This window comes from Pyrgilauda ruficollis, unplaced genomic scaffold (assembly GCF_017590135.1).
Source record: "Pyrgilauda ruficollis isolate IOZ18807 unplaced genomic scaffold, ASM1759013v1 scaffold10, whole genome shotgun sequence".
NCBI lineage: Eukaryota > Metazoa > Chordata > Aves > Passeriformes > Passeridae > Pyrgilauda > Pyrgilauda ruficollis.
In genome coordinates this window covers 9,606,433-9,623,177 of record NW_024508101.1, presented here as the reverse complement: position 1 = coordinate 9,623,177, position 16,745 = coordinate 9,606,433, and the positions used below count along the sequence as shown (strand labels likewise).

Genomic DNA, 16,745 nt, shown 5'->3' with positions numbered 1-16,745 from the left:
CTCTGTTATTTTTCAAGTTTTAAATCATATTGCATAATGTGATCTCTGAACAGGCATGACCTCAAAACTCTGTGTGTTTATATAAGTGTCAAAACATAGCAGCAGAGGAATACACCTGTAGGGAAACTTAAATCCAAAGTATCTTCAAATAGTTTATTAATAATTTTTTTGCTGCTTGCTCAGATAGTCACTTATGGGTAGAATCAGCTTCTGACCCAGCTTGGCTTTTTCAGCATGTTTAAAGTACAGTTTCATCTCTGATCAACTTGTACCTACTTCTCTATTTTTAAAAATAAGCATCAGCCAAAGCCCCAGCAGGAGTCATGTTCGTGCTGAAGATGTTTGGCATGCATTAGGTTTAGAAAAAAATAGTCTTAGGAGCTGTGCTAAAATTTGTAACACGAGAGCCAAAATATAAAGGGGCAGATCGAATCTGGGATTGGTAGTTTGTCAAAAGGCTCTGGTGGCTGGTGTGAGGGACAGGGTGCAGGCTCTGAGAGCAGTGTTTCCACCATGAGCTCTGTGTTTCCATGTTGAGGGGCAGCTGCTTTTCCAGGTGACTTCCTCCTGTGTAAAAATGGAGAAGTTGGAAAACGATTGTTAAGTGGTACCTTTGGATATTTTGGGGGAACTGAGAGGCAAGCTGCAGTAGAAAGGGAAGCAGCTCTCACTCCTTTGGACTCTCCCACAGTGTCTTCAGACTGAAGGCCTTGAATCCACATGAGTGGCTGGTTTGGTTGTGTGTTCCAAGATCTTCTCAAGGCCTCCCAAGGAAGCAGAGGTCCGCAGTGCTGCCCCTGAAATAGTTGCTGCCCCAGACTCCCAAAGCACTGTGTTCATCGTTGCTTTTGTGCAGTGATTTTGCTGACAGTCCTCTTGTGCCTGGGGCACCTGTGAGCTTGGTGGCTCCTGATGTGACCATGGAATTGTCCTGCTGCTCTGGAAGCTCCTACTCCTGTACTGCACAGATTTGTGGGCCAGATTGTCTCCCTGGAGGCCCCAGGCAGCATATTCACTTCAGGAGACTGAAGATACCACAGCAGAAAGGAAAAGGGCTGGGAGCTGGGAAAGGGATTGTAAAAGAGTGAGGGCTCCAGCACTCTGGGGAAGAGCAGAGCTCTCTGTGGGTCACACCACAGCAGCTGTTTGATTTAGGGTGTTGTGCCAGGGCAGCCAGGGCTAAGGGGAATGATGTCCCCATGGGAGCACGCTAGTGATGGAGCTTTTGGTTACCTTCCCTCTAAGGGAAACCAAGTCAGAAGACTCCTCTGCAAGCTGAGCCAAATCCTCCTGTAGATGTAGTCAGGCTGGAGGAGCCTGAGGCTGGACAGCAAATCCTTGATCCTCACACACTTTGCTGTCCTCAGTTGTGCCCTCACTGTGTCAGTAGCAGAGTTGGAGCAAAGGTTGCTCAGTGATTAGTGCTCCTGGAGTAGCTCTCCCTGCACTTTGCAGCCACTTTAACTTGTGTCCTCACAACAGTTTTAGACACTGTAAGCTGAACTCTTCCCTGGAGTCTTGCTAGGGAGGAGTTTGGCTTTGTAATCCTACTGGGACAGACATACTGCCCATAATTCACTGTTTCATCATGGGCAAAACTGCCCTTAACCAAGCAAGCTGCCTGCTGGAGTCATGACACTTAGAGGTCTCTTAAAAATAGCTGCTGTCTCTGCATAAATAACTATTGATGTCTTAAAGTAAGAGCAGAGATCATGCAGCACTGTTGTAATAAAAGTAGCATAGCTTTCACTTGGTGCAAGCAGTGAATATCCCCATTTTTTTTTCCCAGACATGCGAGTGTTCTTTACAATTCTGAAATTAAAAATAGTTTGAAGAACTTTCAGGTATCATGCTGCCATAGACAATACTGGCTGCCAGCCAGCCAGCTACCAACATTGAAAGGACAGGTAAATAATTAGTCTTTAACTGGAGATATCCATCTGCTTTGTGGCGCAATTAATTCCAGTTTGATTCAGAGGTTTGTGAGTATTTGGTTTCTGAAACCCAATGCCATTTTTATTGTGGGACATTTATATAGTGTCCTCATCAGCACTGCTTTGTAAAATTAGTGCTGCCAAGGTATAATTGACCACATAGATGCATTAACCTCTTCACGCTGAACTTCTCAGCCTGGCTGGGTATGTAGTGCAGCTTGACATTTCAGTTCATTTGAATTAATGTTTGGTGCAAATCACATGCTTGCTCGAGCAGCAGTAAAAGGGGGTTAAGAAAATCAGGCTTTATTTCAGGAGACTTACCTCTTGGTATCACATGCTTCAGGTCTTATTTCTGAAGATTTTATTTTGAAGTTCAAAACCTTAAAGGCTTACACACATATTAATACATAAGGGATAAGTGTAATAGGGTAATTAGGGTTGAACAAAACCTCGGATTGTCTGGTGCTGGCCAAGTGTTTATAAATATTTGGTAATCAGCAGATTTTATTCGTCCAAATCCCAAGAAAGACCATCACATGCTAATGGCATGTAATCCTGAAGGCAGCAACACAAAAACTAAACAAAATCTAGAGCAGCTGTCTCTGCCTTTAAGAGCAAACATGAGAGTTTTTTAAATTGTTTCATATTCTCATTTTAATATTCTTCTGTACAACCTCTTCAGTGTTATTCTTGTCCGTCCAACATGAAAGGGTGCTTCACCTTTCCTGGTTTGAAAGGTCCTGTCTGCATTCACTTGATTAATGAGCTGGAATATCCCCCTAGGATTGCATAACTCTCTTCATTTTATTTTTGTTTATGTTGTACAGGCAGTTACAGCTCCTGTTACATTTCCATATTGCACACACTAGAACATATTAGTGTTCAAGGGTCAAGAACTCCTGTTCATACCAAACTCAGCCCCAGCCTGTTGTCCCATTGATTATACACGAGTGACAGTTAATGACAGCATCAGACTATAAATCTGAATGACTAACAACTCCATGTGTGAGTGGTGTGAAGGTAGCTGAGTGGGCTTGGCTGAATCTCAGTAGCGTGGGGGTTGTGTAACAAAATTGAAGAGCTATCAGCACAGCCCAGCTCATGCTCCTTCCTGAACTTGAATTTACAGGGTCAAAAATCCATGTTGAGTGCTTCTGCAAAAATATGTAGGGCTAGAAGTCATAAAATGTAATGCTGAACCTCCTGTAGTAATTCTGAGCATATTCATTGAGGAAGTCAGTCTTTGTGAGATGGGATAAGCAAGAAAAGCAAGGAGAAGCAAGTTATCTGTCTCTCAGTTGCCCACTGGGGTGTCTTCCAAAATATCTTGAAAGAATTGCTGGGGCAAACTCTAGGAGAGATGGCCACTTGCTTTTAGTTCTGCAGTAAAAAGCAAAGTCTTAGCTGAATGCATTAATAAAGCTCCCTATTCCAAAAGGCATTTGCAGTTAATTATGCACTGTTTCCCAAGAGCCAACTCTATAGATTGCTTTTTCAATATGAACTGCCCCTTTGACTGGAAAATTGCCATTTATTTTTTAAAAAGGCATAGAAGGTTGCAGCTGAACTTTTTCATCTTATAAATGTATTTTCTTCTTTTGTATATGCACAGCAGGTTTTTCCTTTGTTTCTTTAGGCTCAGGTGAAGCAAGACTGCAACTTTATGCCAAATATTCATTACTGGGAGGGTTCTCATAACTATTGAATAGCTGTGCTGATTAGGGCAGACTTACCCTGTCTGGTGCCATTAGTCCTTTTCCATAACAAAATACACACACGTTCAGAGAGCAGAAAGCATTTGGTGTGAGAACACGGTCACACAGGTAATCCAAGTGAGTTTGGCAAGCCGAGATGCAAAAACAGATGGGCACGGGTTTGAGTCCTATTAAACTGGTCAATCCAGGGCTTTTTCCAAAAACTAATTGCAGGTTTTCCATCAGTGACTTCATTCACTATTATTTCCAAGGTAATAGCAAAAAAAAAAAAAATAAAAAATTCATTAGTTTGGGGAAAACCAAACCACCATGGACTGTCTTGTACTGGATCCCCACGCAAAGCTGGGCACGCCACACATGGGCCTGACCCAGACTGCTCTGGGCTCTGCTGTCCATGACTCTGGTGGGTGAAAGTGCCTGACTTTTACAGCTGTCTGAAAGTAAATTTTAACTAATAATTAATAAAAAAATTGGTTAGATGATAGCAAGTTCTCTTCTGTAGTCTTGGGGCAAGGCATTTCTGTGGTAATTGAGGTCAAAACTTTTCTTTGACTAAAAAAACCTTGCAGAGTTTACTGGGTTCATTTGCAGAGTTTTAGCTTAGTGAGCAGTAAGAAACAGTTTGTTCTTTTACATATTTGACAAATGAAGTGTTGAGAATGACAAGGCCTGTGCAGTGTGTGAGCACAGTGTATGTTGCATGAAATTATTTGAAAAACAGTTTGAATTAAGTATTTAATGGTAAACATGGGAATTTTGAAAAGAGAGAAGCCTTAATGAATATTTCCCATCTGGATCAGACTCTTTTAATGGTCAGATGTTGCTCCCTTAAAACACAGCTCAGGAATTACTTTTTATTTATTAACCTAAGAGAGGGAATAAAATTTCCTAAATAATCTGGTGTTAGCTAAATGAGTGTTGGGGGTGCTGAGGGCAGGAGGCAGCACCTGGGCAGTGTTTGTTTGGGGAAAAGAGATAAATGGCTCCAGCCTTCACCCTGCAAAGCTGCATGGCCTGACACTTCCCTGCACTGCTTTTTCCCTTTCCTCCTCGTGGCAGCCTTGCTAATGAACTGCAAAGGAGCAGAAACTTGTGGATACAGGTCAGCTGCAAGTGTCCATGATGGAGACATGGTGTGTGCTACTGCCAGGCAGCTTCACTGGGGCAAGTTGGTCTTCAGTCTTCACGAAAACAAATACTCTTTTTTCTCATATTGGGGTGGTCATAGGCTGCTAAAAAGAGCTTAAGGTTTTTAAATGCAGTATATTGAATTAAGGAGTCCCATGGATATTGGGGAGATGTAGGGTTGCAAAGCACAGCTTTGTTCACGTAAGCCACTGACTTAGCATGTGTTTTGAGAGCAGAAATCTGTCTGTGCATCAGCTGCCCTGCACACTATCGTGTCTTCTTAGCCATCACAGCCAGAGTCTGCATCAACTGAGCTCCTGCATCTCTCTCTTCTTTTGTTTCCTTTCAAATATTCAGGCGCAATGTGCTGAGCTTGTCCTCGGGAATTGAAGATATTGGTATTATCAAGTGGGATCTAGCACTGTGTCTCCTCCTTGTCTGGGTGATATGTTTCTTCTGCATTTGGAAAGGAGTCAAATCCACTGGGAAGGTAAGTGCTCTTTTACCCATTCTAAAATCATTGCAGTTAGAGACATTGGGAATACCAAGTAAAGCTATTCTGGAAAATGTTCGCCATTTCCTGGAAAAATTGTGTTTTTCCATTGAGTAAGAGAATTCAACTGGCTTTTGAAGGTCATTGCCAATGTCCAAAATGCTTGTGACTCAAGTAGCCGCTACTGGAAGGGCATCAAGAAGCAGATACAAGCACAGATTGAGCCCCACCTCGGCTCTCAGAGGACAAACATCCCACTCATGTCATGAGTGTGGAAGGTCTCAGGCTTGTGGTGGGTGGTGCTCTGCACTGTGTGTCTGTGTTCTCAGTCCAGCCCAGTTCATCCCAGTGCAGCAGGATGCATGCTGACAGAGCTGTGGTAGGGGTGTTGTGGAGGCACAGCATTTTTGAAATGCCGCTCACTTGCGGAGGAGCTCTGTGGGGACACACAAGGCTAAACTTAGGTACTCGTTCAGGAGCATTGTCACTAACAAATATCCTGCATAGCTTGTGGGTTTGGTCCCATCACATGCTCTTCAGAATCATGTTTTCTTGTAAAGGATAACAGTTGCATCCCTCCTGAACATCCTGCTCCATTGCAAGTCTTGGTCCGTCACTTGGTGTGAAGCATAACACCATTCCCCTTTGCATTCAGTAGTGGTTCTATACTATTTTCCTAAGTTTTTTAAGCCATTGTGTTTGTGTAATTCTTAGCTTTCAAAATTGTTGCTTGAGGCGCTGTTCAGATAAGTCTGACAGAGGAGGAGGGATCTCAAGGCACTAAGTTCCCCACATTTCTTCTCAGCTAGGTGGGAGGAAGTGACCCCATTAGTGCCCCTCCTAAGAAAAAGGCCACAGTGTGAACTCATCTTTTGTAAGTCTGAGAAGTCACGGGGAGAAATTCCAAGTGCCTCAGCTGCAGAGAGAGAGCATCATTTAGCAGTTTTATCTTGTTGCACACTGCAGAATCAACCAGGAGACAAAACTTTGTAGGAAGCCAGACCTCATGAGTTCCACTGTTGACTAAACCACTTGCTTTACTGCAGTTTCTGCCTTGCTTTCTGTGATTTTTATCAGTGAGCCTCTTTAAAAAGCTGGTACCTTACCCTGGATTCCCTCCACCTTTCCCCCAAAGAGCAGCTTCCACACTTGTAAAGCAGGCATTGACAAAAATGTTTGTTTCTCTGTTCCCTCTGATTGATGTGACTCAGTGAGGAGATTCTGCAAGTTTCATAGTAATGGTGGGTGCAGTAAATGTCCTGCAGCAGCACAATGAGAGTGAACATTTCTGCAGCACCTTTCACAACCCTGGTGTCTGCTCAGAAAAAGCTCTGGTAGCACAGAGAGGCATTCCAAGCTCCCTGTGGTACTATTTCCACTCCCCATGAAGATAAAAGGTTGAAAACAGGTCTGTTAAAATCAGATATCTAAAAATCTGTGTTTTCTGCAAATCCTGCAAAATGGTCTCATGTCTAAAGCAGGGTGGTTGGTAGGAGCTCACTCTCTGCTCTCTGCAGCATCGGGGCTCGTGCAGCCAAAGACCAACAAAACCATTGGAAAGTCTCCGGCTGACTCCATTAACTTTGGGGTCAAACAAAAGTAAACTGTAAACTCTAATGGAGGACTTGAATTATTTGAAAAGTCTAGTTTACTTTAGTAGAGGGTTGTTTATAGCACTTCCCTGCTTTCCAGTGTGTTAATGGCTCTTTGGAGAGCAGGGTGGGGGTGGGGGGAAGCTGTCGTTTTCAAATCTTTCAGTAAAGCTTTGGACAAATAAATATGAAATCATGATGAAAAATATTAGGTATGCTTAAGCTTTAGATAATGTGATTGATCTTAAAAAAAAATTCCTGCAGCATTGTGAGAGAATCTCTAGCTGCAGTGCAAAGACCTCTCTGTGGGGTTTTGTTCATTCAGTTCCTGCAAATACGTCAAAACCTTTTTTTTTTTTTTTGGTAGGAAAACTTTGGTTTTTTTCATACTCCTGGCTTATTTAAAAAAAAATAAGAAGGTGTGGAAATCCTCCTTTTACCCTGGTTTTGGTGAAACTAGGCTAATGTGCATTACATGTTATTTGTGGAAAATATCAGAAAACTCAAATTGATAATTAAAAACGCTATGTATGTATGTATTTCATTCTATGAAATCAACCCTGCTCTGTGAATTATTATGGCAATACAGGCTTTGAGTTCTCCTCATTATTCTCAGAGGACACGCTTATGAAGAAAAATGGAGCATCCTGGGAGCTTTGCAGTAGTTAAGCAAATTCTGAAAAACAAAAATACATTTTAACTCATGGCAGCAAACTGTAATTACCTGGGGGAATCATCTGACTCCAAGAAAAATGCCCTTTCTTGGACAGTAGTGACTGTAGCACAGCAGTTATATAAAAAAAATGAGGGAAAGCACTGATGAGCAAAGAAAGCAAAATGTTAGAGGTCAAAAAGTGTGGGTCTAAAGATAGAACTGTCTAAATGCAAGCTCAATTAACCCTCGTGCTGGAGATGAAAGCAAAGGGCTCTTTCATCAAATGAATGAGGAGATAACAAGAAGAGAAGAAGTAGGTTGTTATTCAAAGAGAGTGGGAATAGAGGCTAAAGATAATGAAGACATATTTTCAAACGGGATGAATAGAGCCTTAGTTTCCAGTAATGATGTTGCTGAATAGGCAGCAAGGGCAAGAATGAAGTTATAGGACTGGAAATTACCACTGGTGAGGCGGATGCCAACCTGAAGGGCTTGATGTGTTCAAGGAGATAGGAAGGGAGACCCAGGAGCATGGACTAAATGACCTTCACCTCTGAACACAGCTCCTGGGGAGGGTGACTGTAGGAGCAGCAGTGGGGCTGCACAGCAAGGTCAGAGGTAGCAGCAGAACTTGCGAAACAGTTTGCCATCTGTAAGTTTTAAAGTTCCAGTAAAGAATGAGGTAATAATGTTTCAGGGGCCCTCAGTGAGTAAACCTTTTCACTTCCCTGGCAGAGGTGCACTTAACGTGTGAGGAGGACAAACACAAAGGCAGGATTTGAACAAAAGTCATGAATGGTATAAAATCATCACTCATGTCTGAGTGATGTGACTAGTGATGGGACCAGTGGAGGGATTCATGCATTGTCTTCAGGCCTAAGGCAATAAGGTGTTAAAGAGCACTAAACTAAAAGTAGACACAGAAACTCAGGTTGGAGTTTTCTGAATTTTTTAGGCATGAGGGGGCTTTGAATTCCATTGTTAGACCTCTCTTGGTTCTGGAGCTTTGGCTGCCACAGACTAAACCTTCTTTTTTTCTTTTCTTATTTCCAGGTAGTGTACATCACTGCCACATTCCCATTCATCATGCTCCTTGTTCTCCTCATCCGTGGCGTGACCCTGCCCGGAGCTGCAGAAGGCATCAAGTTTTATCTTTACCCTGACATCTCACGGTTAGCTGACCCCCAGGTACAGAACCAGGAGTGGGGAGCGGGATGATTTCCTGTGCAAAGGGAGGAGGGTGATGGTGCTGATGTAATGGCAATCAGTTTTTGTTCCACAGTCCTTAGAGGTCCAAATATAGCATGAACTTTAATGCTGGGTTATATTTTCCAGAGCTCTGCTTGAGAAGGTCACTGTTAAATGTGTTAATGCATCTTTCCATGTGTATGTTTGTGTGTATGCGTGTGTATTTTTTTTGTGTCAAAGGACTCTGAGGCTGTAGACTCTGTCCCGTTATACAATCTCAGCTTTCTTGTTGGTAAGGTAAGGGAGATGCATTTTTTTAATGAGGATAGTCTTTAGTTTCAAAGGAGAGCCACGTGAGCTTCACAGATGGAACAACAAGCAACAACTGTGAGTATCAGTGTCACCTGTCTCCCACTGCTCAATAGGAGGAGACTGGGAGAGCAGTGAATGAAATTATAGAAGAATGAAAAGCTATGCAATGGTGGAGAAAATGTTTTCTGAGGCACAGGAACTACTTGCTTAGCCCTGGGTAGTGGGAGCCAGGGTTACTCTTTCTGTATAGACAGAAATTCTGTATGTGCTCACAGAGTGCAAGTATGGGACACTTGAGCAGATCAGCATTGTTTCAGCTAACAGTGTTCGTGTGAGAAAAAAAAAAAAATATTCCCCCATTAAAAAAAGAAAAGAACACAAGGGATCTTTGAAAATAATAAAATGTTTGTCACAGTGATAGGAAATAACATCTGTCTTAGCTATTGCTTTCTAATGAGTATTAGGTTAAAATAAAACTCCAATGGTCGTTAAAGGACTGAAGTAAGAAAAGGGTAATTGAAAGAAACATCATGAAAATTTGGTTCATTGTCTAGTCTTGTCCTCTTTCACAAGACACCTTTTCACAGGAGACATTATATTTTATAGTTTAATCTTCTTTTATGGGACCCTATCATTTTTATGATCTACTGTTAGCCCTAACCAGAGTGTCAGCAGATAATGTAGGAGAGGTTCATGTGAGCTGGCTGCTCCCACCCACAGTCTAGCAAAAGCATCACTCCGAGGAGACAGAAGTCTCCTCAGTCTTCTCAGCAAGGTGCTGGGAAGTGATGGTGGGAGGGAGGAGGTAATGGTCCTCAGTCTACATTCTCACTTACTCAAACTCCTTGGTGGGTTTCTGCTGGTGTTAGCAGACTTGAATTTGCAGAAAAAAAGAGAACAGATGGGATTCAGAGGATGTGCTTTGATAGCTTGCTATGTATTTACTAGCCAAGAAGTTCATAGTGTATGGTTATTTCACTCTCTATGTGTTTTTTTAATGTAATCAGGACAAAGAATCATGAGACCAAGATCAGATATGTATCTTATAAAGTGCATTGTATTTTGCTTGTTTTCCCCCCCACCCTATGGCTTTTTATCTTGCATTTGAACAGGTACAAAAACAACCAGAAAGCTAGAAAAATAAATAGACCAAATACACAAACCTGTTTCTCAAGCTTTTCACATCCTCAGTTTAAGGACTCTGTCGGCTGACTCTAACTGAAATTAGTTACAAGAGAAATGAGCAATGTTATAAATACTTCTGCATTTCCTATTGCATTGAAACACGTTTATTGTTGTGCCAACAGGAAGGATCAGCTGAATGACTAAGAGACTAGAAATACTGAGCATCTCTGGGGAGGGGAAACAGGAACTATTGTAGAGATTATGTTCTTCTGGATTCTGATGCTAACAATTTTCTTTTCCTTGTGAAAGCCAAACTTGCGATTGTGTTGTTCTCTTTCCCTGTCTCCCTGGTCCTTTAGCTTTCACCCTCAATGGAAACAATTATTTTGTAGATTTTGCTTAGTTTGAACTGTGTGTTTGTGTTGATTATTGCAATGCAACAATGCTGGTAGTAACAGTATTTCTATCTTTCCCTTTAGGTCTGGATAGATGCAGGGACACAAATCTTCTTCTCATATGCAATCTGCTTAGGAGCAATGACTTCCCTGGGGAGCTACAACAAGTACAAATACAACTGCTATAGGCAAGTTTCCACCCAAGGGGGTTTAGTGTTTTAGCTAAATGATGTAAATAAAGTAGGGACAATGGGTTAATTTTTTTTTTAATTAACTTGCTCCATGACATATGTGTGACTTAGGGACTGTTTGCTGCTGGGATGCCTGAACAGTGGTACCAGTTTTGTGTCTGGCTTCGCAATTTTTTCCGTCCTGGGCTTCATGGCACAAGAGCAAGGGGTGAACATTGCTGATGTGGCAGAGTCAGGTACGATGGTGTTGGTGGCAGTGGTGGTGGGCACTGCCGCCCAGCGTGTGAGCAAAGTTCTGCAGACCCAATCAGCTAACATCTAAGTGATAGAACAAGATTTCCCATAATTGCCAGAAAAAAAAAAAAAGCACGTTGTTGATTTGGGCTTTAATCTAGAGCAGTGAGGGTTAGCTGGGGTTGTACTGTTTACTCTGTCTTGATTAACAGGGCAGCAAACACATTTCCTAGAGTGTGCTAATCCATTTGATTTGAGATTAGAGCTAAGATAACTACACCATTGTCCAGAGTCCAGAATGTCATTGATTCAAGAATTTATTCCATCCTTCTTTTCAGACTACTTTTATTTTCATTCAAATGCAAATTGCCAGTGTTTATGTATTTTTCATAGCTTAGTATTGCTTGCTCACAGCACTAGGGCAGGATTAGTACCTTGGCCTTTTGAAGGGACACACACACATACATTCCCAAATGTCACTGAAAGGCAAGAGCAGTTGGAGAAGTCCATCTCCAGGGTTTTGTGAACCATTTCACCCGCAGGAACTCTAGGTGTTGCAATCATGCATTTGTTCTCTGCAGCTTCAGTGTGAGGTTAACAGAACTGTCAAAGTCCATTTTGAAATCTGATGTACATTTAGATTCCTCCCTTATTTCAGAAGTGTCCTTCCCATTAACATTCACCTATGCACAGGCAGCGGTGGAAGCTCAATCCTCATAGCTTGTGACTGTATCTCAAACAAAACAGATGACATTTTTCCTCTGTGCATTTCTAGTCTACGAGGGCAGGTGTAACCATGTGTTTTCACATAGAACAGACAGATTAGTTGGGAATTACCATGGAAAAATAATGAATCAGGCCTTGACAGCCATGAGGCTTAAAGCTAATCAGATTCTAGTAATAACAATGTCACCTGAGTGCGCTGTTGATATTTCTTTCTAATTTTTTGAGCACTTTTAATTCACCTGCATAGAATTTGAAAGCTTTCCTCTGCAAACATGCTGTTAAAATGAAAAAGTCAATATATCTTCTAATCACATGGCTCTGGGAGTTAAGTCTTTAAGAAAAATGTCTCACTTCGCAAGGGCTAATGAAAAACTAATGGCATTGATGGCACCGCTGGATTCTTGGGTGACTGCAATTGGCATAACTCTTGCAAGTGCAATTAGTAACAATCTTGGCCATAATGCTTATTTGGATTGGAGGTTGATTGCTTTGCTTGGAAACAGGAAGCAAGGGAATAATCCTATTGAATGAATCATAAGTAGCCCTATTTTTTTATTTATATGTAGGTGGATCAATTCCAAGAGTAGTATTTTTAAGTATTTGTACATTAGGTTTTTATCTGCTCAATATTTATACTAATTTTTATTATTAAATCTCTGATAGAGGCAGCTACATTCCTGTCACCTGACATTTCTAGAATTAAACAATTCTATAGTAACACTGGATTGTTAAATAATCTTTAAACACAAATTAACTTGCTTAGTGTTTAAATAGCCTATTTCCAGCACCTCAAAAAGCATTTTTTTTAGAGGAGGGGTTTAATAGCTCATTATAGGGACAGCAAGTGCACAGACTCACATCTGAACTCTCCTTTTGATTTTTTTTGCATATTTTGTTGTCTATTCCTTTATTTAAATCCATGTCACTGATGGCCAGAGATTGCAACTGGCTCGCCATGCAGTGGGTGCCCATCACTGCTGGCCTTTGGCTAAGTCCTAGGGGACATTTTTACGTGACAGCACTACTGAAATTATCCAAAAGTATCCAAACCACCTCCAAAAGTATCCAAACCACCTGTTTTCTTGCTGCTTTTCTCAGAGAGATAAGTGCAGAGCTACTGAAGACCCTTGGTCCCCCTGGGATGAGTGTCCCAGGACCTGCATGCAGCTCTGGGAGAAGTTTTCCTTGCTTCTTCTCAGCACAGGAGGATTCAGCAGGTGCTTGAGCCTCTGTTTTCTGGCTTTGCCTTTTTTGATTTCTTTTGATGCAAGGTCAGAACTGCTCCCCTGGGTCAGGAAAAAGCAAGCAGAGGTGCTGCCACTTGGCTGCAGCACTTGGCAGATGTTGTCCGCAGGGCTGAGACCTCATCCCTGCCCAGCGAGTTAAATTCCTCCTGCCCTATCCATGACACCATTTGTTTGCCCTCCTGAAAGCCACGGGAACATCAACAAATTTGCTGACAGAAGAATCTCATGGCCACATTTTTTCCCAGTGCCAAATTCAGTGTTGGTGCCATGTGCCTGGGTCACACTTGTCAGCCAGGGCTGGCTCCTGCTGAAAGCACTGGTCACTGCTGGCCTTCACTGGCTTTAGCAGGTTAACTCACTCAAAAGTTAACTCAGACTTCTGACTCCTGAATGGAAGCAGATTTTAAATAAACAGCTTCTTTTTCTTTTCAGAAATTCTTTTAAAGATAGAGAGAAAAGCAGTAGGGCTCAACAAAACCATAATGAGTCCTGTCTAATCCATGTGGCCTCTGTTTGGCTGGAAAGAATACTTTACCACCCATGCAATTTGTAGCACTGTTACACCAGCACAATATTTGCTTTTTGCCTTTTTTTTTTTTTTTTTTTAAATTCCTTTTGCAAACAAATTCAGATTAAGCTTGTCTGACAATAGTGCCTTGGGTTTCCTGGTGCCTGCCTGGTCTCTGCCTCTGCAGCTCTCCAGCCATGCCACAGCACCCCATGGCAATCGGCCAGTGCGTGGGCTGGCATCATGGCAGTGCTCACTGGCTTTTAATAGCAGCCACAAGTGCTTCACTTTTGCAAAACACTCTTCAAAACAACAGGGTTTCAAATTAAACACAAATTTTAGATTATTTGTGTTTCTGTTGAGGGCTTGCCAGGAACATTTTCTTTCACATGGACTTTTTATATTTCAACACTTAGTTTCAAAGGAAAATCAAAATATAGCTCAGGGCTTAGGGCACTTGGTATTAGTTGGTATCACAGTGCAAGAACAGTTTCATTGGCCAAAGCATACAAATTGCAGCAAATTTTGAGGAGAGCAGTTTTACATCTGTCTCAACAATTGCACAGATGAGCTGCAAATGCCATCTGTTAGCAGCTCTCCCTCAGAGAGGATCTACTGTATCCACTGAATTAAGGGTGAAAAAAAGCAAAGCTCCCCAAAATTTGAGACATTCACCAATTTTTTTGGTATCTTCTGTCGTATAAAGTCTTAGTTGTGTTTCACTAAAATAAAATTAGTTGTTTGATTGTTGGCTAATTTGTATTTATTTATGTTCAAATATTTTCAGTGACTGAAAGTTTTCTTTACTTTGAAAAAAAAGTCATCTCATTTTACCTCTTTCTCTTGCTTCTTTTTCCATCTTTCTTGTTGGAAAGGAAAAGTGGGAGGTAGGAAGAGCAGTGTTAGAGATTTTTCTGTACAGATCAGAGATGAGATTTTTTTGGCCCCACACTGCAGCATCTTTAAAAAATTCATTTTCCCATTGAAAATTACATGAATCCACTTGAAAACTGGAACTTTGAAGGCTCCTCAAAGTAAACAAGCAGATGAGCCAGGCATTCCTGGTTTCACTCTGTATTGTAATCTGCCCTCAGAATTTTTTGTCAGCCTCACCAAATTTCTTCATCTCCTCTGAGACCCTGCCCTAAATGCAGAGTTGCCAGTGTTCCTGTCTCCCACTGGTGGAGGGCTCTTCCTCTCTCCACAAAAGCTCTCACAAAGGACAGCTGATAGCAGCTGGCTCCAGGTGAGGGTGCCTCTGGAGACGAGCACTGTGCCTGTGCTCCATGTGTGGGTACGAGTGAGGTGACACCTGGTCACAGGGCAGGCCAGACCTAGGGAGGAGCACTCTACACTTTGGGTTCCAGGGCAGAGAACCTGGGCACTCAGCCCCAAGCACTCAGCCCCAGCTCTGCTGCTACTCCTACACTTGTAGCCCATCCTGCACTTGGGGCTGATGATGGTCACCGTGTCAGTGTCACCGTGGCAGGTCCATGTAGGCTGGCCTGGATAGGGGCAGATGGTGTAACAGCATGGGGAAGCAATTTTACACAGAGTGATTTTACACCCCAGCAGTTCCTAAGAGCAGTTTTCTCAATTTTCAGTTGGTAAAATTAGGAGTAGCCTGATCACTCAGTGCAGCAGGGAGGGTTTGCAGAAGAGAAGGAGCAAACTCCTTGGAGTGCAAACCCCAGTTTAGAAAAGCCATGCATGGTTTGGATGTTGCGTACAGAGGGAGGCAGTGGTTGCATTAGTGGAAATCCCAGGGAATGTTTGTAGCAGAGTCCCCTTCCCTGCATGCAAAAGAGTTTCATCATCATCATCTTCATCATGACCATGTGGGCTAGCAGTGGGATTCTGCCATTCCCTTGGGTCACCCCTTGTCCCCCGGCCCCGAGACTGTCCTGTGTCCGTGCAGGGCAGGTGTAGGACACCTCCATTATTGGCATGTTTGAGACAGATGTTAAAACTGGAGATCTGTTAGCACTGGCCTTGGGGGTTTGCCCGTGGTTTCTGCTGTAGTTATGCGTGCTTCGATTTCAGATAAAAGAGCCAAACTGTTTCATTTCTGGTATTTCCAGCTGCGTTTGGATTTATCTGAACGGAACCAGGCATTCCTGAATTTGAGGGTGGCTGCCTTTACAAAAGAGCTGGTACTTACTACTTTTCTTCCCTTCCCTTCCCCCCTCCCTATTTTCTCTTTCTCTAGGTCCAGGCCTGGCCTTCATTGCCTACCCAAAAGCTGTGTCCATGATGCCACTGCCCACCTTTTGGGCAATCCTTTTTTTTATTATGCTTCTGTTGCTTGGACTGGATAGCCAGGTTAGTACAATGGATGAGGGATGTATGACTTATTGTGCCAGCTCTGCTCACCAAGAAAAGCTGGTTTTACAGGGATGAATTAACAAGAGAATACCCCTAATGCTGCTTGAGAGGAGTTCATCTGGGTTGCTTTTTACTGTAGGGGCTGCACTTGATGAATCTACAACTTCATAATATTGTGATGCTCAGTAAGTCTTTGTCATCAAGGGTTAGTGAGGTCTGTCCCACTAGTGCAGTACTCCCTAACCTGAATTTCACTCCTAGTCTGGCCACAAAATATCACCATTTTGGTCACAGTATTTTCATTCTTTGGAAAAAAAAGCTTAATCATTTTAAAACATAAAGGACTGCAGTAGTCTGTTCCACAGAGTCCTTTGTGCCATTGCGAACACCTGCAGGGTGTATACACCATCATTAAAAAACTAACAATTAATAACTACTAGGAGTAAGAGTTTTGATGGTTGCCAAGTGTCAAAAAAGAAAAGCAAAGTCAGCATGAGGTACAAAAAAACACATAATGTTTTGTACAGTATATCCAGGGTGGCTTCAAGAACAGTGAGAGGACAAAGCTGCCGCCTTTTTTGGTGGCCTTGGGCTTGGAGGTGCTTGGAGGAGCAATGTGGGATCCTGGCTGACTTTCACGTCAGCAGCATGCATTCAGTACCCCCAAACAGGCCAGAAAGCATCTCAGATTCCAGCTGCACTAATTTTATAGCACACACTGCTGTTAATTAGTGAGCATGAAAAAAATCAAAAAGTTCAGTCAGGAAGTTAGGTTATTTTTCCCAATGGTTACTTGTAGGAATGTTGGACAAATACTGCCAAGGAACCTGTAAATCATTACTAGATAGTCTACTTACAAGGAAACATGGGTGACCAGGGATTATGCAGTAACTACACATTCAAAATTGCCAGAATTTTCTGCATTCAAATGTAAAGCCACTTAGATTAAATACATATATATATATATATATATG

At 42.3% G+C, this 16,745-nt stretch overlaps 1 protein-coding gene across 9 annotated transcripts in view; it reads left to right on the top strand.

Moving 5' to 3' along the window:
- The window catches only part of SLC6A6 (solute carrier family 6 member 6), a 58,101-nt gene that overhangs the window by 27,492 nt on the left and 13,864 nt on the right, over positions 1-16,745 (top strand). For all 9 annotated transcript variants that reach the window (XM_041461069.1, XM_041461061.1, XM_041461052.1 and 6 more), the window contains 5 exons: positions 5,138-5,270; positions 8,574-8,708; positions 10,625-10,728; positions 10,843-10,967; positions 15,656-15,768. In XM_041461069.1, coding sequence (XP_041317003.1) covers positions 5,138-5,270; positions 8,574-8,708; positions 10,625-10,728; positions 10,843-10,967; positions 15,656-15,768 — 610 coding nt within the window. The remainder of the gene's footprint in view (positions 1-5,137; positions 5,271-8,573; positions 8,709-10,624; positions 10,729-10,842; positions 10,968-15,655; positions 15,769-16,745) is intronic.